At 35.6% G+C, this 23,596-nt stretch overlaps 2 protein-coding genes across 3 annotated transcripts; one reads left to right on the top strand and one right to left on the bottom strand.

Moving 5' to 3' along the window:
• Positions 1-5,645: 5,645 nt before the first annotated feature.
• LOC131601926 (putative pectinesterase 63) lies at positions 5,646-8,421 on the top strand. The gene is made up of 4 exons (XM_058873856.1): positions 5,646-6,137; positions 6,406-6,612; positions 6,690-6,925; positions 7,979-8,421. Exons 1-4 carry the CDS (start codon positions 5,682-5,684, stop codon positions 8,139-8,141), a joined length of 1,062 nt encoding a protein of 353 aa, XP_058729839.1. The 5' UTR covers positions 5,646-5,681; the 3' UTR covers positions 8,142-8,421.
• Positions 8,422-14,666: 6,245 nt separating this feature from the next.
• LOC131601910 (protein SMALL AUXIN UP-REGULATED RNA 12-like) lies at positions 14,667-16,549 on the bottom strand. 2 transcript variants are annotated; one of them, XM_058873844.1, is made up of 3 exons: positions 16,327-16,549; positions 15,639-16,089; positions 14,668-14,980 (listed from the first exon to the last, which is right to left on the bottom strand). In XM_058873844.1, the coding sequence occupies exons 2-3, from the start codon at positions 16,066-16,068 to the stop codon at positions 14,967-14,969; spliced, it is 444 nt and encodes a 147-aa protein (XP_058729827.1). In that variant the 5' UTR covers positions 16,069-16,089; positions 16,327-16,549; the 3' UTR covers positions 14,668-14,966. The 2 variants fall into 2 exon arrangements, with proteins under 2 accessions (XP_058729831.1, XP_058729827.1); XM_058873848.1 differs by lacking the exon at positions 16,327-16,549 and having other exon boundaries at positions 14,667-14,980; positions 15,639-16,250.
• Between the last annotated feature and the right edge of the window lie 7,047 nt (positions 16,550-23,596).

The following is a 23,596-nucleotide window of genomic DNA, read 5'->3' as shown; positions in this document are numbered from 1 at the left end:
TACAAGGCTATTTATAAGAAAAGAAAATCTTGCCACATAAGCCCTAAAACAGTAAACTTAGTGAACAAGTCTAAGGTACAAACAGTACAGTACTACAAAAATACTAAAGTACCCTTACTACTAAACAGCTAAGCTAATGGGACCCAGATAACATCTTCTAGTCAATACTATCTTCTGAGTAACCATCAGAAGATCAGTCCATCTTCTGAATATTGAATTACTCTTCAATACCATCCCTTAATTCATATTCTTCAATCAAAACTGACAACGCCAATTCCATCCCTCAAGAGCAGAAATTGAGCCGTCTTGATCGCCTTCGTCAGAACATCTGCCACTTGCTTCTGAGTGCTACAGTGCACAACTTCTAATGTTCCATTCTGGACTTGGCTTCTCAAGAAATGATACTTAGTCTCAATATGCTTGCTTCTTCCGTGTAACACCGGATTCTTGGCAAGATTGATTGCAGACTTGTTATCAATCATCAGCTTCAGAGGCTTCTTCACCCTAATCTTCAGGTCTTCTAATAGATTCAGAAGCCACACAGCTTGACATGCAGCTACAGCGCCTGCGATGTACTCAGCTTCACAGGTTGATAGAGCAACAACAGGTTGCTTCTTGGAACTCCAAGAGATAGGGCCTCCCAGAAACATGAACAAATATCCAGAAGTACTCCTTCTATCAACTCTGACTCCACACCAATCAGAATCAGAATAACTCAATAACTCTGATTCTTCCTTTCTCCCAGAAGGAAACAATATGCCAAACTTCAGAGTTCCCTTGACATATCTCAAGACTCTGACAGCAGCTTGGTAATGGGACCACTTAGGCTTACTCATGAACCTACTAACCAATCCAACTGCATAGCATATATCAGGCCTGGTATTACACAAATACCTTAGAGAACCAACCAGTTGTTTGAATACCGTAGCATCAACATCTTCACCTTCAGAATCAGAGTCCAACTTCTGATTCACTTCTGACGGTGTAACAGCAGCTTTGCAATTCTCCAACTTGAATTTCTTCAGAAGTTCTAACTCATACTTCAACTGATGCAGAATGATACCATCTTCTGAGTACAGAATCTCCATCCCTAGAAAATATGACATTTTCCCAAGGTCTGTAATCTCAAACTCATTCATCAGCACCTTCTTGAACTTCATCAGATCTTCTGGACAACTCCCCGTAAGCAATATGTCATCAACATAAAGACATAACAGAATCATATTGCTTCCAGAATGTTGCACATAAACTCCATATTCCATCTCACACTTCTGAAACCCTTGCTTCTTGAAAAATGAATCAATTTTCAAACTCCAAGCTCTGGGCACTTGCTTCAATCCATACAGAGCTTTGTGTAATTTGTACACCATCCCTTCCTTATTCTTTTTCACAAAGCCAGGGGGTTGTGACACGTATACCTCCTCCTGTAATGGACCGTTCAGAAATGCAGACTTTACATCCAGATGCATCAAGGACCAACCTCTGTTCGCAGCTAACGCAATCACCAGTCTGATTGTTTCATGTCTAGCTACAGGAGCAAACACCTCAAAGTAATCTAGTCCAGGTTTCTGAAGAAAACCTCTAGCCACTAGCCTTGCTTTGTGTTTACCAACTGATCCATCTGGCTTCAGCTTTACTTTGAAAACCCATCTGACGCTGATGGCTTTCTTCTTCTTTGGAAGTTCTGTCAGCTTCCAAGTTTTGTTTCTTTCTATAGCCTCAAGTTCTTCTTTCATGGCATTCAGCCAGACCTTCTTCTTGAGCGCTTCTTCTATACTCACTGGTTCAGAATCTACTAACATGGCGCACTGAATGACCTCTCCTTCTGAGTCAACTTCTGTGTCTTGCAACATGTCAAAATCTGCAAACCTTCTTGGTATAGTTCTGACTCTCTGTGGTCGCTGAGCTACTTCAGAGTCAGCTACTCCAGAGTCACCACCTCCATGATCATCTCCAGAAGCTTGTCCTCCAGACCCTATGTCTTCAGAGTTTTCCCTTTGAGAATCATGACTACCACCAGACTCTGGATCATCATCAGAATCTGGATCAGAATCAGATTCTCCATCTGACTCATCTTCAGAAGATGCTTCATCTTCTGACTCGTCTTCAGAAGATTCTTCATCTTCTGACTCTAACTTTTCTTCAAAAGTTATCTCTACATCAGAAGTTGGTTGAGACTTTCTCCAATCCCAAACTTCTGATTCCTTCACAATGACGTCTCTGCTGACTTCAACTTTGTTAGTCTCTGGACAATAGAGCTTGTATGCACCTGTACTATAGTACCCCACCAATAACATCACTTTGCTTCTATCATCCAGCTTCTTCCTTCTAGCTTCTGGAACGTGTTTGTAACACACATAACCAAAAACCTTCAGATGACTAACACTTTGTTTCTCTTTAGTCCACTTCTCTAAAGGAACAATTTCCTTCAGCCTCTTTGTTGGACACCTGTTGAGCACATATGCTGCAGTAGCAACAGCTTCTCCCCATAGATTATGAGAAAGCTTCTTCTCTTTAAGCATACTTCTCGTCATATCAAGCAAAGTACGGTTTCTACGTTCAGCAAGACCATTGTGTTGAGGAGTATAAGGAGCAGTAACTTCATGCTCAATTCCATTATCATCGCGGAACTTCTGGAATTCTGTAGAGTTATACTCGCCTCCACCATCCGTTATGAGAATCTTTATCTTCTGACCACTCTGCTTCTCAGCCTTCACCTTGAACTTCTGGAATTCTGTAAACACCTCATTCTTAAACTTAATGAGAGTTACCCACGTCATTCTTGTGAACTCATCCACAAAAGACACAAAATACCTATTTCCTCCAAGTGAAGGTTCTGGAAATGGTCCACACACATCAGAGTGCACTACTCCCAGAGCATGCTTTGCTCTTGGAGAAACTTCTGATACAAATGGAAATCTGGGTTGTTTGCCTTTCATGCATACCTCACATGACTTCTCAGGCTTTACAATCTTAGGAATGCCACGTACGAGCTTCTTAGAACTTAGATGCCCCAGACTTCTATAGTTCAAGTGCCCCAACCTCTTGTGCCACAGCTTACTATCACCTTCTGAGCCTTCAGCACTCAGACACTCTGTTTCAGCTGTTTCTACATTCACCTTGAATGTTCTGTTGATTCCCTGTTCAGATTGCATAATCAACTTCTGATTGGAACCATACAACTTCAAGAGGTTGTTCTTCATAACAACTGAGAAACCTTTCTCAATGAGCTGACCCACACTCATCAGATTGCTTCTGATTCCAGGAACATACCAAACATCCTTGATCAGAACAGTCTTTCCATTCTTCACTTTGGCTTTGACATTTCCCATACCTTCTGCATATAGGTACTTATCATCAGCACATCTGATCTTTGTCCTCCTTTCAGAGTCAAAGTCTATCAGCCATTGTTTGTTTCCAGACAAGTGATTTGAACACCCAGTGTCCATATACCACCATTCTGACGAACATCTTTTGTCCGACTCTGAAGCCATCAATAGCACAGGTTCATCATCTGATCCTCCTCTGGCTATATTTTCTTCTTCTGATCTCCTTCCTTTGTTTGCCAAACAGTCTCTAGCAAAATGGCCAAACTGTTTGCAACAGTAACATTGAACTTTCTTCTTATCCTTTCCCTTCTGATATCTCTTCTCATCAGAAGTTGAGGCTTCCTTCTGGAATCTATCACCACGTCTATGCTTCTGGTCCTTCTTGACAAAAGAAGCCTTCAGAGCTTGCTCAACTTCTCTCTCAGAAGTTCTCTCAGTCAGATGCAACTCTTGTGCTTCTAAACTGCTTTGCAACTCTTCTATTCTCATGGTTTCCAGATCTTTAGAATGTTCAATGAATACAACAATATAATCAAATTGAGGAGTAAGTGACCTCAATATCTTCTCTATGATTACTTGTTCAGAAAGAGTTTCTCCACAAGCCTTCATCTCATTAGTGATCACAATCACTCTAGAGATATACTCAGAGACTTTCTCATTGTTCTTCATGTTGAGATTCTCATATTGCTTTCTCAGGGATTAAAGCTTCACCTTCTTCACTGATACGTCACCACCGTAACACCTGACCAGTATATCCCACGCCTCCTTTGACGTCATAGAATCATCAATCTTCTCAAACACATTCACATCCACACAATGATGGATGAAGAACAACGCCTTTTGGTCTCTCTTCTTCGTCTCTCTCTCTGCGCTTCTCTTTGTTCTTCCGTTGCATCCGCTGCAACCGGAATATATCCTCCAGTGACAAGATCTAGAACATCTTGAGCACCAAATAATACACGCATTTGAATCATCCATCTATTCCAGTTTTTACCATCAAGAACTGGAAGTTTGGTATTCAAGTTGCTTCCACTCATCTTTAAACTTGTGCAGACAAAAACAGATTTTACTCACACTCACACAGTGTTTCCCAACCCACAAACAATCAAGAAAAATGTGATTCAACACAACTTTGTTTCCCAGAAACAAAATCAATCACACAGTCACACAAACTCACGTTCACTCGTGTTTCCCTGTGTTTGGAACCGGAGCTCTAGATACCAATTGTTGGTGCACAATGAATAAAGATGGTGACAAAGAGAATAATAGAATAACGGCGCAAAAGAGATGAGAGAATAAATGTTGTATTCTACTATTAACGATAGCTATTACAAGGCTATTTATAAGAAAAGAAAATCTTGCCACATAAGCCCTAAAACAGTAAACTTAGTGAACAAGTCTAAGGTACAAACAGTACAGTACTACAAAAATACTAAAGTACCCTTACTACTAAACAGCTAAGCTAATGGGACCCAGATAACATCTTCTGGTCAATACTATCTTCTGAGTAACCATCAGAAGATCAGTCCATCTTCTGAATATTGAATTACTCTTCAATAGGGATAACCCCATAGAGAGGTGGGTAAAGAAAAAACCTAAAAATAAGCTTCATGAAACAAATAACGTATGGGTCGAGCAATTACATGAGTTGAGTCGAGCAATTACATGAGGTATACCTATTTTCCATTTGTATTAGTATCTGATTTCATTATCCTTTATTTTTCTCACAACTTCTAAACAACCATGATTTTTATGGTCTTATCACAAGACACCCCACTCTTGGACTAAGGAGACATCAGTCCCCACTCTTGGACTAAGGAGACATCAGTCTAGCGTCATTTGAGTCCATAAGTCTACCTTCATTTTGATGAGTATAAAGTTTTATTCCCCTAAATTTTATGTAACAAAAAATAATAATAATAATTAATATTATTATTATTTCAGTTCTCCTAAATTTCATATAGAAAATAAATAATAATAACAATTATGTTAACTCATACTTCAATATATTTATTAGTGTCATTTGAGTCTAAAAGTCTACCTTAATCTTGACGAGTCTAAAGTCCAACACACCTAAATTTTATGTAACAAAAAATTATTATTATTATAATTTATTCTTTGTTTTTCTTCAAAAATAAATATTTTTTAAAAACATTTGACATATTTTTATGTTTTTTCTTTTAAAAAAATTTGGACCAGAATTGGACCACCTTAGAATTTTCCTAATTAGTAATAACTTTTCTTTTTGAAATTGTTCACTTCATTATAACATGTCCTCCATGTTCTCTCTCTCACTATATATACCCACCTCCCTCAATATATACACGTTAGGCAAACAAGAAGAAAAAGAAAATGGGTCAAGTTAAAACTGGAACGAAATTATTGGCTACACTAACACTAGCACTCCTCCACCTTGTTCCAGTAATTCCAACCTTTTCCGAATCCAACCGCCACCGTGAAACCACCCTGTTGGACAAACACTTAACAGCTGCGGAGGACGGTGCTAGAGTTGTGAGAGTTCGGAAAGACGGAACCGGAGACTTCAGGACGGTGACGGAGGCGGTTAAGAGTATTCCATCAGGGAACAAAAGGCGAGTGGTGGTGTGGATTGGTATGGGAGAATATAGAGAGAAGATAACGGTTGATAAGTCGAAGGGTTTTGTAACGTTTTATGGGGAAAGGAATGGGAACGACAATGACATGCCAATTATTACCTACGACGCAACTGCTTTGCATTATGGGACACTTGATAGTGCAACCGTCGCTGTCGATGCTGATTACTTTGTTGCTGTCAATGTCGCATTTGTGGTAAATATATGCCTTCCATTTCAACTTATGTTGCATTCTCATTTCCTATTTTGGTGCATATCAAAGTGTTGCGATCCTGATTACTGTCGTTGCGATAAAAACTGTGAATAACAGTATTGGTATCGGCAGTCTCTGATACCATTTTGTTGCGGCTGTTTTTGCAGTAACAGACAGTTTTTTAAGACCGGCATGTGTCTTGATAAAATTTTGAATAGGTTAAGTGTTATTGTGCCTATGATATGGACATGTTATTTGTGTTTACGTTCAGAACTCGTCTCCTATGCCTAATGAAAATAGTGTTGGAGGACAAGCTTTAGCGATGAGGATATCGGGGGATAAGGCTGCATTCTATAATTGCAAGTTCATTGGATATCAGGATACTTTGTGTGATGATAGAGGAAGACATTTTTTCAAGGATTGTTTTATTCAAGGAACCTATGATTTCATCTTTGGAAATGGAAAATCGTTATACTTGGTATGTACTATAGTTGTAATTAATCACTAATATTGTTGATATTCATGTTATATATGTTTGATGATATTTGTGTGTAGAGAACTACGATAGAATCGGTTGCGAAGGGTTTGAATGTTATAACAGCACAAGGTAGGGAAAACATGTCTGAAGACACTGGATTTACGTTTGTGCACTGTAAGGTAACAGGAAGTGGTTACAGAAACACTTACCTCGGACGTGGTTGGAGAAGGAGCGCTAGGGTTGTATTTGCATATACCTATATGAGCTCTGTTGTCAATTCTGTAGGATGGTTTCACCATCATGAATCCAATGAGTAAGTTTTTGGTAGACCTGTTTTTTAATTGTGGTCACGGTCATTTTGATTGTAGTTATTGTAGTTGTTGCGATTGTGGTATGAACACTGAAGGAGAGAAACTTGAAATCGTGGTTTTAGATTGCGGTTAAGTGTTGCGATGCAATATTGCAGGTGTTGCATAGTGAATTATGATTGAGAAATGCTTGAAATGCTCACTTGAATGACGGTTATAGTTAACATTTTATACTACATCAAAGGAATGTTGAAATTAAGATTTCTAAGATTTTAATTTTTGGTGAAAAGAATTAAAGGAACTTGGCCAAAATTGTTCCATGTTCCTCATGCGGGCTGCACACATGATTTTAAATCACACCGAAATTGTGGCTTGATGTAGTTGCAAAGGATATTGCATCAACAATATTACAGCCGCGATTGTGGATGCGGAAGGCAGTTTTAAATCAACTTAAAATTACATCAACCATAATGCACTCACAATTGTTGTTGGAGATAATATTTTTATTTCATAAAAAAAATTTAAAAAATAAAACATTTTTCTTGAAATTTTGTCTAAAATACAAAAAAAAAGTGAAAAAGATGAGGTTTGAAAACTCAACTTAAATTTTAATAGTCTTTAGTTTAAGGAGTTTATTTGTTTTAAAGTTCATTAATTCTTGATATTCAGATTCTTAAGCATGATTGTTTATATATAATATTTGGGTTAATAGTAATTTACTCTTGGAATGTTAGCGAATTTTGCTTTTTCCCCTCCCTACTTTTTGACAACGGTTTTTTCAAAAAAACCGTTGGCAAAACCTGTCTTTGACAACGGTGGGGTAAACCGAAACACGCTCATATTACAGAGGGTAAACTACTATTAACCCATAATATTTAAAGTCTCCATAAATTGATAGCTATAGTTAAAGAATTATGTCTACTTTCTTTTATTATTTTACCCTTTTCTCATATGAACGTGAGAATATAACAAATTAGTTATAATTAGCTTTATAATTTTTCAAAATTATATTACAAGAAATTCAACTATTGGTAATTAATATTTTTATTTATATATAGGACAATCTATTTTGGAGAATACAAGTGCACTGGACCAGGTGCTGCTTCCTCTGCAGAAAGGTTAAAATATCAAAGAATACTATCTGACGAAGAAGCAAAACCTTTCTTGAGCTTGGCTTATATTCAAGGAGATGATTGGGTTCGTCCACCTCCCAAGTTGTGATGATACAAATTTAATTACTATATATATATATATACATGTGTCACTTTAATATATGAGTGAAAATTCATACATATATGATGATAATATCGTATCTTCTAGTGTGAGTAAGTGTTACGTAAAACTATATATATGAAAACTTTGTGTGTAGTACTAGTACTTGGTTGTTGAAAGGTTGTACATGTGAAATTTCCTTGGTATGGTGAAGTATGGGTATAGTTACTATATAAAGAAAGAAAATAAAGGAAGATATGGAGACAGATAGATGATCATCATTTCGTACTTTGAAATTATCTTATCTACTTACCATATATACCATATATCCCTATTATAAGTAATCTAGTGTTTGGTAAATAAAAGGAAATGGATTGTTATAAGTATTGCTACATTGATCAAGATTAGCTCATAATTGGTGGGGTTTCTCGACCATCGTCATTTTCTCCTTTTCTGTTAGGGCAACATATATGGTTTTAGATTTCTTCAACGTTTCTAGCAGGCCTTATTGGACAAGAAGGGCTCGTATCTTCAAGCACCATAATTTAAAATCATTTTTTCCTGTGAACTTATTAATCTCATAGTTGAAGGTATCTTGATTCATGCTCACTCCACTAGTTTGTTGAGAAAAATTCAATTTCAAGAACAAAAGTGATATTGTGAGAACAAGCGAGTTTCTTAGTAACCAAGAAACCTTTAGATTTAAGAAGAGAGGAGAGACAAGAGATAACAAAGATGGTTAAAACAAGATTTTCATTCACTTGCTCAAAGGGCGTTATTTATTTACAAGTGAATCACCAACCATCTCTCATATAAAGTGGGAGAGCACAACCAATTTATAGAATACTAGCATATGTATCTAATTATAAGGATTACTTAAATCATTACATGAAATACATAACTATATTCTGACTTTGTCGAAATCTCCATTCTTCGACTCTGTTGAAAGAACTACAACCACATCCAATGCGTTTAAGTTTGATCCAACTAGCTTCTAACAAAGCTATGGTTTTAGATAGTTTTCTTCAAGTTAGACTAAATTTTAGTTGTCCAAGATTGGATTTGTAGTTGTTTTGAAAAACAATATGAAATTGTAAAGGGATGCAAAATCTTAGTTTTCTTGATTTCAACAAAAACTTCAAGGCACTTAATTCAAAAAGTGTTAGAATCATAAGGCCCAATAAGTTCATGATTGTAATCATCCGGCTTTACATTCAAAATACAAAAATAGGAGAAATTCATGTTAGTTGTAATTCAAATTCAACATTGTAGTTGCACTTGCATTTTATTTAAGTTTGCATTTGGTTTGCATTTGACATTGGATATTAGTATATAAACCCATAGTTGTTGAATGTAACAGAATTCTGATTTTAGAAATTGAGATTTCGAGATTAAAAAATTAGTTACAATTTTCTCTCTCTTTTCTCTACATTCTTTCATCTTCATCGTATTCAAGCTTCTTGTGCATCAATGGAGGTGTGAATTCCAACAAATTGGTATCAAGAGCTCCAGTTCTGGTTTAGGGAAACACGAGTGTCTGTGAGGTGTGTGATTGATTTTATTCCTTAAATTCACATTGAATTTAAGTTTGAAATCAGAGAATAAGCACATTTCTTCATTCTTAGGTTTGGAAAGCGAGTATTTTGTAAGTTCTGAGTGATTTGCACAAGAAAAAAGATAAACATCGGACACGGTAGCTTAAACACAAAGCTTCCAGTATTTTATGAAAATAATTAGAATCATTTGGTCGATTCAGATGCGTGTGTTGTTTGGAGCTCAAGATGTTCTTGATCTTATCAATGACAGTTACACACTGGTTGTAGAAGATGCAACAGAAGCGCAAAAAAATGCACAATGTGATATGAGGAAGAAAGATCAGAAAGAGTTGTTCTATATTCATCAGGGTATGGTTACAAAGGTGTTTAAGAATATTTTTGGCGCGGCGGCGGTGAAAGTTGCGTGAGATATACTAGTGCGATGCTATGGCGATGACACATCAATGAAGAAAGTGAAGTTACAGTTCCTACGCAAGAAATAGAAGAATATCAGTATGAAGAATAATGAGAAGGTACTAAATTACATCTTCAGAGTGACTTTGAACACAAATGATATGAAGGCTTATAGAGAAACTCTCTCTGAACAAGTTATCATTGAGACGATACCCAAATGCCTTACTCCTCATTTTGATTACACAGTTGTAGCCCTGGAACATTCTAAAGACACTAGCATCATGAGAATTAAAGAACTTCATAGTAGTTTAAAGGCACAAGAGTTGCCTCTGACTGAAAGAAACTCTGAAAAGGAGTCTGAACGGGCTCAGAAGGCTTCTTTTGTTAAGAAGAATAAGAAGCAAGTATGGCTAGAGAACAAGAAAAAAATGTTTAGAAGTTAGAACCTTCTTTTTCAGAAGATAATAAACATAAGAATGTTCAAAATAAAATGAGAAGTTTGATAAGATAAAGGTTCAGAGTTACAATTGAAACAGATTTGGCCACTTTGCATATGCTTGCAGGTTAAATAAAGAAAACAAGTGTGAATAAGCCAATATAGCCAAAGGAGATTCAAAGGATAAACTTGTGTTGTTGATGGCATCTGAGAATGAATGTGAAAATCGTAGACTGGTGATATATGGACATTGCCTGCTCAAATCACCTAACTAGAAACAAGAAACGGCATGTTGATTTTGACTCTGGTAGAAAAACCAATATCATATGTGTTGATGATAAGTATTTGAATACTGAAGGAATATGAAATATTAAAGTGAAATTGCAAAATGGAGCAATTGCTCTGTTTAAGGATGTATGGTATGTTCATGGAATGAAGAGCAATTTGATCAGTGTAGGCCAGCTGATTGAAAAAGGTTTTCAATAACCATGAAGGAAAATATCTTGAAGTTGTATGACTATAATAAAAAATTGATTATGCAATATGAACTAGGAAGAAATAGGACATTCAAGGTGAATGTTGAAACAACACACACTCAATGCCTTAGTGTAACAAGTGTTGTAGGGAAGAGTGAGTTGTGCTACAAGACATTAAGGCATCTGAACTTTAGAAGATTAGGGCATATGAATTCAAAGAATCTAATACTTGGAATCCAAAGATTGTGACACCAGAGAAATTGTGTGATGTAATCATAAAAGGAAAGCAACCAAGATTTCCTTTCTTCTTTTCCTCCAAGAGAAACTCAAGCTTTGGGTGTGGGGCATTCTGATTTATGTAGTCCATTTGAAGTAATTTAACTTAGAGGGAACAATTACTTTATGTCATTTGTGGATGAGATCACCAGAATGACATGGGTAGCACTCATAAAGTTCAAACATGAGGTGTTTGTTGAGTTCAAGAAGTTCAAAGTGAAGGCTGAAAATCCAAGTGGACAAAGATTAAAGATTCTTATAATAGATGGTCTAGGCGAGTTCAATTATGGATATTTCAAGAAGTTATGTAAGGAGAATGGTACTGATCACGGGGTGACTGATCCTACACTCCACAATATAATGGTCTTGATGAAAGAAGAAACATAACTTTGCTTGACATGACCAGAAGCATGTTGGGGTGAAGTTGTTGCAACTGCAGATTATGTGCTCAACAGATGTCCAACTAAGAAGTTAAAGGAAATAATTCCTATAGAAAAATAGACTAGAAGAAAGCAAAGTGTGAGCCATCTAAAGGTGTTTGGTTTTGTTTGTTACAAACTTGTTCCATATGTTAATAGAAGGAAATTGGATGACAGAAGCAATTTCGTGTTACTTATAGGTTACCACAATACGGGTGCTTATAAGCTATATTTTCCAATCACCAATAAAGTTGATGTCAATAGAGATGTCATAGTGAAAGAATCAAAAATATGGAATTGGAACAAGTCTAATCCTACTTCTAGAGTTGAATGTGTTTTTAAAGATGTCACTAAAGGAGAATATGCCTCTTAAGGTGATTCAAACTCTGAAGGTGATTCAAACTCTGAAGGTGACTCAGACTATGAAATTGATTCAGACTCTGAAGGAGGTCCAACCTCTGATGGTAATCCAGTCTTTGGTGATAATCCAGCCTCTAGTGGTAATCCAAATTCTGAAGGTGGATCTGGCTCTGAATGTAAACTTATGCAACTCCAGAGGCCAAGGTGAATCAGACAGATACCAAAGAAACTTGCAAAATTTGAGTTGTTATGTGACACTAAGATTGATTGTGAATGTAAAGTCATTCAGTGTGTCTTGCTGGGGGATGTTGAACCAGTCAACATTGATGAGGCTCTTAAGAAGAAGGTGTGGATAAACGCCATGAAGTAAGAACTTGGGGAAATTGAAAGAAACAAGACTTGGAGTTGAGTATCTTGCCAAAGAACAAGATAGCCATTAATGTGAGATGGGTTTTCAAGGTTAGTAGCTAGAGGATTACTACAAAAGTCTAGTTTATACTATTTTGAAGTGTTTGCATGTGTAGCTAGACATGAAATAACCAGATCGAACATAACTATAGATGCAAATAGAAATTGACCTCCGATACATTTAGATGCAAAATTTTCTTTTCTGAATGGTACATTGCAAGAAGAAGTTTATTTGTTACAACCTCCTGAATTTGTGATAGAGAATAAAGAAGGAGTGGTGTACAAGCTGCATAAAGCTTTATGTGGGCTTAAGCAAACCCCAAGAGCTAGGAATCTGGAAATTTATTCATTTTCCAAACATCAGGGATTCAGAAAATATGACATAGAGTATGATTTGTATGTGCAGCATACCTCTGATGGCAATATGATTTTGGGGTGTCTTTATATAGATGACATATTGCTAACAAGAAGTTGTAGTGCTGAGATAAACAATTGGAAGAGCTGTAGTACTGACCTTGGAAATATGGTATATTTTTTAGGGATGAGGATTCTACGCTCTGAAAATAAAATCATTGTGCACCAACTGAAGTATGAGCTTGAGTTGCTGGAGAGGTTTGATCTGATAAACTGTAAGTCTGTAGTCACACCTACAAAAATAAACTATAAACTAGACTCTAATCCAAGTGGTGAAGATGTAGATGCTACAACTTTCAAATAGTTGGTGGGCTCTCTGAGATATTTGTGCAATACTAGATCTGATATATGTTATGCAGTTGGAACGGTGAGTAGACTTATGAGTAAACTAAGGTGGTCACATTATCAAGCTGCGGTCAGAATAATCAGGTATGTAATGGGGACTCTGAAGCATGGAATTGTGTTTCCAGCAGGAGTGCTAGATGTTGCTAAGCTGATATGATATTTAAACTCTGACTGGTGCAGAAACTGAGTTGATAGAAGAAGCACTACATGTTACATATTTCTGATCTAGGTGCTCTCATTTCTCTGTGCTCCAAGAAGTAACCAGTGGTTGCATTGTCAACCTGTAATGCTAAATACATTGTTGGATCATTGTCTACATGTCAAGTTGTTTGATTGATGAATTTGCAGCGGGAATTGAAGTTCAAGGTGAGAAAATCAGTCAAGCTGATGATTGATAACAAGCAAGTAATAAATCTTGTCAATAACCGAGTGATGCATGGGAGAATCAAACATATAGATACTAAGTATCGTTTTCTGGGAAATCAAGTTTTGAATGAAGTGTTTGAAGTTGTTCACTATAGCACTCAAAAGCAACTTGTAGATGTGATGATCAAGGCTATTAAGACTGAACACTTCATTAATTTGAGGAATGAAATTGGTGTTACTGATTTTTAATTGGCTGAATATGAATTAAGTTATGGTGTTAGTAGTAATTCAAATATAGCATTGTAATTACATTTGTATTTCATTTAAGTTTGTATTTGAATTTGGGTGATAGTATATAAACCCCTAGTTGTTGCATTTATAACAGAATTTTCTGATTTGAGAAATTAAGATTAAAAAGTTAGTTGCAATTTTCTTTTTTTTCTTGCATTCTTTTATCTCCATTTTACCCAAACTTCTTATCCATCAATGAAAATGTGAACTCCAATCATTCTCCCAAATAGTGAGGGAGTGAATTAGGCCACATAGAGAGGAAAAAGTGGTGCCGTTTCTAGTAATCCTTATCCTCTTTATTTTGTAAGTTAATATAAATAATTTGTGACTTTGAAAAAAAATAGTTTACATAGTTTTGTTTTATGTATTTTGCAATCAACTTAGCCATTTGTATATTCTATCCAATTATCAAACTCTCAATTAAACAATTTTAAATGAAACTTTTTTTCATAAAAAAAAAAACCATAAAACACTCTCTGTTCACCCTTCTAAATTTAGTAAAGCCCATTGTATAACAGCTTTTAAAAAAAAAAATCTAAGTTTCCATGTGCACATATTCGATGCAGAGAATAAAGGATGCTTTTATCATCAGAACATGAAGAACACTTTAACTATTATTTACTTCAATAATAAACTAGCATATGGTCTGAATGGATCAGAGACAGCTCAAAACGAGATTTGATTCAAGATTATGTCACAAAAGCACATGTCACATTTTATGTAACAATTATTTAATCAAGAGTAGAGAAGCAACTTCTGCTAATTAGTCTTCAGTTTATAGCATTTGAATATGTAAACAGAATTTAGAAGGAAAAGTACAAGGATTAGGAATTAAGGACAATATTGGATTCAGTTCTTAAATATCATAGCATAAAAAAGAATACAATCATTGTATAGATCAATGAATTGTTGTATAGGAAACAATAATATTTCTAACAAAGTAATAACAAAGTTATTCTATCATTTCTCATATGAAATTAAATAAATAAATAAATAAATGATGGAATCAAGAGAAAACTTTGTTCACACTTGAAACCAGCACTGTGATTTCCACCTCTATAAAGACCAGATTAGTTTATTCATTCTTCCACAGTTCATGTGTTTCCAGCTGCAATTTTATAAATAGTCCCATAATTAGTAAAAAAAAAAAAAAGAAAAGACTACCAATGCTAATGCACAACATAATAAAGAGCTAGGATTTTCTACAAAAAGTCCAATAGTTAGCCTTGATATTGGGCAGAATCAAGGCTAAGATAGTCAATATGGCTACATTTGTTGTTACAAGACCTAAGGCCGATGACACGAGTTTGCAAGACAGACTAATCACGTCTAAAATTTTGTCATGATTAAACTGTAGTTAAATAAGATTTTATTATACAATTTACACAATTAAACCATAATTAATTAAAGTCTCTATATATTTTGTCGGTGTTGAACCATGACAAAATTGTGAGCTTAACACATAGTATTCAAAACTTTAAGACTGACATTGGTGACACTATTGCAAAAACCGCTAAAATCTTTATATTGCAGTAGTAAGGTGAGTTAGGTTCCAGAGACTCATCAGGGTCAGGACAGACCTCAAGACTCAGAGAGCGCTTATAGAGGTTCTTACAGATCAGCCTCAAAGAAATCCTCACATCGTGACCTCTCGGTTTGTGAGTCAACTTCTTACCAACTGCGTCAATCTACCTGGGAAGTTTTAGACCAGGTAACCCATAAAGTAATACTATATGAAATGATACGAAGTAAAGCAATAAACTTACATGAGTTATCATCATCTTGAAACTGAGTATTCTCCATGCAATTAAGAAGGTATTTAAACGTCTCAATTTCACATGGAATAGTAAGTCCACCACTCTGATTAAAACCAAATTCCTCAGCAGCTTTTTCCAACAACATCTTGAAAAGAGAATGACTAAGGTAACTTGTTGGAATGATAAACCTCCTAAGCTCCGGGCCAACATAAACAGCTAAGTACCCTTTAGGAACATCATCCGGTCCTTTAGGACTATTGCAGCTATCTTCATCAGAATCACAGTACATCAAACTGTTTAGCCTCTTGTTAATCATCGGCGATATGCCAACGTTATTCGCACCCGAATTTTCATCGTTGCACTCCTTAGAACCCGTTTGCCACTTCTGAAATATTTCCTTCAGTTTGGCAGTTATTTTTGAGACTCCAGCATCGTCCATGTTTGAAGAATTCCTCAAAAACTGAAAAATTATATCAACTATACAAATTAATGTTGATCACAAATCACCGATACTAAGGCGGTTAAGATCGATCTATTGATCTGTTTCTGATTTCAGTAATAACAAAGTTATCATGATAGATCCATGAATATAAGGCAAAGAACAAAAAAATGTGCAAACAATGGCGAAAAACAACGTTACGTGAATAATGAAGAATTCGAAAGTTAATAAAAAAAAAATGAAAAGAGATTGATGTACCTGAAGAGAAGAGAAGAGAATGAGATCGAAATCGAAGGTTTTTGATGAATGATGTTTTGTTGAATATAAGTAACGCGGGAGAGTCTAGAAGTTCTGTATGTTATTTTTTTTCAGTTTAGTTTCTTGAAGAAATGTAACAGTTGTATATACTCTTTACCTTACCATGGTCATTTATCAATCCAATATTTTTATTGCATATTTTTATCTTTTCTTTTAAAAGTCGATGGTGTAATACTGTAATTGATATGTTTATTAAGAAAAAACAAAAACAAAAAAGTATGAAAAATATATTAAATTAATTTATAAATAAAAAAAGAAAATATGATTTCTATATTAGATTATAAATAATAGAAAATTTATAAAAATTTAAGCTAATTGATAAATTAAAAAAATTGGAAAGTAAGTAAATTAAATAATTGAAAATAAATAATGAAAAATGACCAAAAATTAAATTAAATAATTATTTTATATTCTACTAAAAGTAAAAATAAATTATTTAGGAAAACCGTGTTGGTCAATTGCCAAGGCTCTCCAACACACAGCACGAGTCATTAAAATTTTGTCGTTGTCGAAATTACGATTAGAAATGACAAAAAAAAATATGTCTATGGGTATAAACGGATAAAATCCGCCACAAATACGTGTTAAATGGCTTATTGGATTTCTATAGATGAAATTAGTGAATACTTAATTACTTGTTAGTTCATGAATACGATACAGAATTTACAATTTTAGTATATGTGTATTAGTATATGTGGTTAATTATCTATATCTATAAATAATTGTCAAAATTATTCTAATTTTTTTTTAAAGTCAATAGTATAATTAATATGTTCATTGAAGAAAAAACAAAAAAAAAAAATAGTAAAAATAATATTGAAATTAATTTATAAAAAAAAATTAAAAAAAATGATTTCTATATTTTTTTTAACCAAATAAAAGAGAAGGTAACATTAAACAAAAAGGAAATTACACAAACACAAGGGGGTTCAAACCAAGACCCTTTAATGAGAAATCCTAAAACGAGGGGTGCCCTGCTTGTCTAACAAGTAATCTCTAATGATATCTTCATGAACAAAATGGAAAAGACTAGATTTCTTGCTTTTTAATCCAATGCTAGCCAAGGAATTCGTACAAAAATTGGCTTCTCTAAATACATGTGTGATCATGAAATCTATTTTTATCGTATAATCCATACACAAAAGCCAAAGAGACCAAAACTTCCAAGGCACAAAATCGTGATTCTTGAAAATATTCACTACCAAAGCACAATTTGTTTCCACCCATAGTTTAGTAATGTTCTTCTCTTTGGCTATCTATATAGCCATTAACACTGCTATTAGCTATGCACTATGAGAAGAGTTGCATCCAAGGAAATCACAAAAGCTCAAAACATGATCAGCATTATGATCTCAAAATATTCCTCCACACGCAGCGTGACTCGGCCTACCAACCACAACACCATCAGTATTACATTTGATCCATCCCCAAAGAGGAGGAGTCCAAAGGACTTCAATCGGTGGAACAATTTTTCCTAGGATTCAAACAAATGCTAAACTTCTTGAGCAAGGAGAAATTGGAAATGTCAGAACTGGAGGTCTTTTTAATGTTGTTCCCAACAATCCTGGCCTGAGCATAAACAATAGCTACACAAGAATTCCAAGACATCTTTGCATCTTCAAATCTTACCTTATTACGGGCAAGCCAGATCTGGTTGAAGATACAAGCAATGCAGGCTTGAACAACAGATTTAGCTTGAGGAGATCTATTACTTTGAATTATTACTTTGCAGTCAGCTATGTTGCTAACCACCATATTCAATTGGAGAGTTTGAACCAGCCAATTCCAAATATCCCTTGAAAACTTGCAGTCGAAGAAAACATGATCAGCATTCTCACAACTCTTCAAACAAAGACTACACATTGAGAGAAAAGAGAAACCCCTCAACTTCAAGTTGTCATCTGTAGGAACTTTGCTGTGCATATATTTCCAAACAAGCTTTGAATGTGATGGAGGTGAATCAGTATCCCAAGGGAAGGAATTCTAGGTTGCTGTAGGACAGGGTCTGATGATGTTATCATAAGCCAGCTTAAGAGTCAGATTCCCATCAGTAGAGTTCTTCCATGCCAGAAAACCTTCAGCCTCTACCTCAGGAATTGTCACTTTGGATATCACATTTAAAAGATTTGGCACGGCAGTTTGTATGCTCTCTTTAATGGACCAAGAGTTATTTATCCACCAATCCCCAACCTTTGATGTTAGAGCAAAATGAAATTTTTCAAAATGTTGAATTTGGTCACCAAAGATTCTCCAACCCAGTTATCAAGCCAAAAGTTAACCTTTTCTCCATTTCCAATAGTCCACACACAGTTTTCAATCACATTGTCAAGGCCTTCTTTAATTCCCAGTCAAATAGAAGATTTGATGGAGTATTTTATAGGACTGTCATTCCTAAGGGCTCTAGCTTTGAGAAGACCAGTCCAGCTTTGATTCTTGTTAAGAAACTTCCAACTTAGTTGCAGATTAATTGCAGTGTTATAAGCCCTTAAAGAAGGGATTCCCAAACCTCCCTCATTGTACTTTTTGCAACAATTTTTCCAAGCTATGGTGACTATCTTCCTCTTCTCAATGCTGCCACTCCAAACAAAGTTCCTCATCCATTTTTCTAGCTTTTTTATAATCGTTCCAAGCCAATTGTATATAGATAGACAATGCATCATCATACTCAGAATCACTGATTTGACCAATTGAACTCTGCCAGCCATGGATAGTATCTTGGCCTTCCAACCAGCAAGCTTAAGTTTGATGTTATCTGCAATATTCAAAAAGTGACATGCTTTAGGCTTACCTCTAAATATTGGAACCCCCAAATAGATGAAAGGAGGTTCAACTTTGGTAAAACCAATTATATCAGCCAGTCTGTAATGCCTAGCAAAAGTCATACCACCAGCATAAATTAAGGACTTATTGAGACTGTAAAACTGACCAGAAAAGTTACCATACTCCTAAAGAAGATTAGATATTGCCTTAAGGGACTTAGAGTCCCCTTTGTAGAAGATAATAATATCATTTGCAAACAAGGTGTGTGAAGGAATCATACAAGACCTATTAGCTCTAATGATATTAATCTTGTTAGTACTAACTAAATTGGTTATCCCTCTACTAAGAACATCTTCAGCTAAGCAAAAAAGAAGAGGAGACAAAGGATCTCCTTGTCTCACTCCAATGGAGCAATTGAAGTAGCCCACCTGATTACCATTTAACCCTATAGACATAGTGGCTGAGTTGAGAATGATCCTAATCCAATTACAGAACTTATCATTAAAACCATAGCAATGCAAGGTTTGTAGCAGAAAATCCCAGTTAAAGGTGTCAAAAGCCTTAGCAATATCAATTTTTAAAACAATGTTCCCACTAAAACTCTTATTACTAAGAATATCAACAACTTCTGATGTTAGACAAATGCCATCTCTTATATTCCTTCTAGTTACAAAGCCTTTTTGCTCTTTAGAAATCAAAGTGGAAAGAATTTTAGCTAACCTGTCAGCCAAAATTTTAGTTATAATTTTAAACTTAAAGTTAGCCAAAGCAATTGGCCTATATTGACCAAGACTGCTAGCCTCCTTGATCTTAGGAATAAGGACCAAAGTGTTAGCATTGTAATTGGGTATAATCCATCCCTGAGTGAAGAACTGAGTGACAGCAGCAATAACATCTAGTCTAATGATATTTCAATAATTATGAAAAAAATATTCCCCCAAACCCATCAGGCCCTGATAAGTGCCAAAATGTCGATATTTTGAGTATATATTTGTGGCACTTATCGATTCTATTCTTATGGTTTTTGTAATAAAATCCTAACTTTTGTGTAAATATGTGCATACTTGTGTTTTTAACTCATTTTTATACCAATTAATAGTTTTCCATTCATTTTATAGGTATTCATGCATATTTGAAGCATTGAGTAATAAAGACCAAAGGCTAAGCTTCAAGAATGCAAATTCTACCAATTCATCAAAGAATAAGGCTCAAAATAAGGATGACCAAAATCATCATTTTGGTTTCCATTCATTCATTATTGGATAGAGCATTGAATAAGCTTTCCAACGCTTCGAACCAGGCGCAATTCGGAGTTACGGTTCTCAACTTATGGCGAAAACAAGATTTCACTTTTGCTGTCAGTCCGCTGAGCGGAGGGGGTCCGCTGAGCGGAGCTCCAGCGGAGAAAATCAGAGTCTGGATGCAATTTTGAGTCCGCTGAGCGGAGGGGGTCCGCTAAGCGGACCTGCTAAGACAGCAGCTCGTTAAAAGGGGCAAAAATCACATTTTTAGGTTATGGGTTGGGTATTTTTGAGTCCCAACACCATCAACTTCATTCTTAGATCAAAATTAGCTTAGAAAACAACTTCGGAGGTTGCATAAGGATGATCGGGGGTGGATTGAGCGTCGAACGGAGCTGACAAACCGGGAGATCTTTGGTTCATTTCTCTTCTTCTTTGTGTATTTCTCTTTGGTTGGGTTTGTTTGTATATTTACTTGAATCTTATGTATATTTACCGATTATAATGTTATGCTTAACTTGCTTTACAAATCTGTGTTGATATTATCCTGGATTTTTGCTCTATGCTGGGGATTTGGGGTGCTTTAGAGATAAACTTCTTGAATCCTTATCTAGGATGATAATCTGTTGGATCTGAACTCTAGAGATAGATTTAGAGCTAGCATTCACCGTTTGTATTTGTACGTAATGCTTTCGTGTTTGAGCGGCGCGCGAGAGATCGCCGACGCGAGAATACGGATGTTCTCGTAACTTCGCGTTATAGATAACCTTAGTTGTGAGATGATCTCGTTTGTGCTCCAGAGATTGACGCTTATGTGAGAGATACGTGATAACATAGATGAGTATCGTAGGTTGAGTATAACGGGTTGGTAAGTGTATGTTTGTGAAGAGTGAATATATTTACATTCCTGATAAGTTATTTCTCTTCTAAGAATGTGTTTATTCTTTTCTTGTCTATAGCTTTGTTTACTTTTTGCTCATTCAAACCCAAGCTCGAAACCGTAGAAACTGTTGAATGGCATCTCTCCATCTCTGAGGACGATAATTCCCGGATCAATATTTCCAAATCTTTTTTGTTGCTTGCCCTATACTGCATTCAACAAAATGGCGCCATTGCTGGGGATGGATGTGAATTGCATCGCAATAGTTTCCGTGGTTTTGAGCTTTGTATATAACGTATATATTGTATAGTTTCACGTGTGTGTGTATATATATATATATATATATATATATATATATATATATATATATATATATATATATATATATATATATATACTTGTATATGTTTACTTGTTTATGTTCACCATATAAGTTTACTTGTATATGTTTGCATACAAGTATACTTTTGTTGGTGAATGTTGGTGAAACACGTTGAGATCGGACTAGTTCGTTATTCAAAATCTTCACTTTTCAACTTGTGAGTCCAACATTCACCAACTTTCTCTATTTGTATGATAATAGTTGTTTGTGTTCCATACTTGTGCATATGTGTTGGTTTGTGTACATAATTGTATACTTGTGTTTTCTTTTATGTTTGTATAATTGTTGTATATATTTGTACTCGTAACGTTTGTTGAGTGTTTTGGTTAGGAAACTTTCTTTAGGCTTGTGCGGTGAGACGTTACTGTAGCAACCTGCCCTAAAAATTAAAGCTTTTAGAGTCGCCACCTATTCTGAAGGGCGAATAGGAAACCCTACGCAGTTTAGAGATCGGGGTAAGTTATTATAATCAGGTCGAGGGAAGGTGTTAGGCACCCTCAACCCTTTCCTATTGGCTTTGAATCTAAGGTAAAGGTTTTATGGCTAAAAATTAAGGTTTAATAGCTAAGGAATTGAATAGGGGAAAATTGAGATTTTAGGGAGGGGGACTCGCCTTGTTGCCAAGTGCCTACGTATCTCCTTATGGAGAATCAGAGTCAACGTAGTTCGGGGACAAGGTTGTACGCCTTAGAAATAGAGTTGAATGTGTCGACGGTATTTTGAATTACCGTTTCGCAGTTTTTGAATTAGGATGAAAATCCGTAGTTTGATTTGAAGCGTTTTGAATATTTTAATTTTTGGGGCGTACAACCCTGATTTGATATGGCACCGTTAGATGCGATGACCAATAGATTTGGTCAGTATAGCTAACGGATTAAGGGGCATTGCTGGTTACTCAGATCAATAGATTGATCGTCGCGGGCAGCAAATTAGAGGTGTTTTAATTTGTGTATTTTTATCTCTCGTCTAAAGCGACTGATAGCTTCAGTCGGGTCAAGGAGAGAATTAATAAGAGTCAATTGAATTAAAATTAATCTTTTTATTTTTGCTTTTAAAAACAAGATATACTAAGTAAACCACTCATTAGATCCAATAATCAAAATTATTTGAATTCACATAATTAATTAAAAGCATATTCTAAAACCAAACTACAATAATTAAATTGAAAATAAAAATTAATAGTATAATCATTCAACAATAATAATAATTAATGTAGAGAAACAAACAAAAATAAAGAAGAAGAAAGAAAGCTTAACGTTACGTAGCCTTCATCTTCTTGCTTCTAGCTTGAGATTTTTTTGACTTTTCCACCAATTATAGTAGCCAATTACCAATTGACACATGGCCTTCTCATTTTAAACTTCTTCATCTCTTTCCCTATTCTCTCATAAAAAAACTAATACACAAATTCTCAAAAATCACTTTAGCAACAGTCAGTAGTACGATAGGATACATCAAAGCAACATTAAAGAAAAAGTAGAAACAAAAATCAAACCCAAAGCAAATTAAAGCAAACACCGTGACGGTGGTACAAAGGATCTTGGCGGTGCTGTTCGATGATGGCCGAGTTTCGTCCGAAACGGTTCACGGTGGCCTGGCTTGTGATCGATGAGGTGGCCGTGCGTGGGGTCGTTTTGGCGGTGTGCGGTGGCTGTTGCGTGGTCGAATCGGTGAGTCGCGGCGCTCGTGATTGTTGCGCGGAGGCTGACGGCGGCGCGATCTGAAGTGGATCTCCGGTGGCGGCGACTTTGATTATGACGGTGGAGGAGACGTTTATTCTTCTTTTCTTTCTCCCTGCAAAATTACTTAAAAGCGTCGGAGATTTTGGTCAGCGGTTGCCGGCGATGGTGAAGATGACGCTGTCACGCTATTGGCCTGATATTGTCATCTGAAAATAAAACATAACAAAACAACAAAACTTGCCAAATGACATTTATGTGTATTATG

This window comes from Vicia villosa, linkage group LG1, assembly GCF_029867415.1.
Source record: "Vicia villosa cultivar HV-30 ecotype Madison, WI linkage group LG1, Vvil1.0, whole genome shotgun sequence".
NCBI classification, from domain to species: Eukaryota; Viridiplantae; Streptophyta; class Magnoliopsida; order Fabales; family Fabaceae; genus Vicia; species Vicia villosa.
This window is presented reverse-complemented; position numbering and strand designations above follow the sequence as displayed.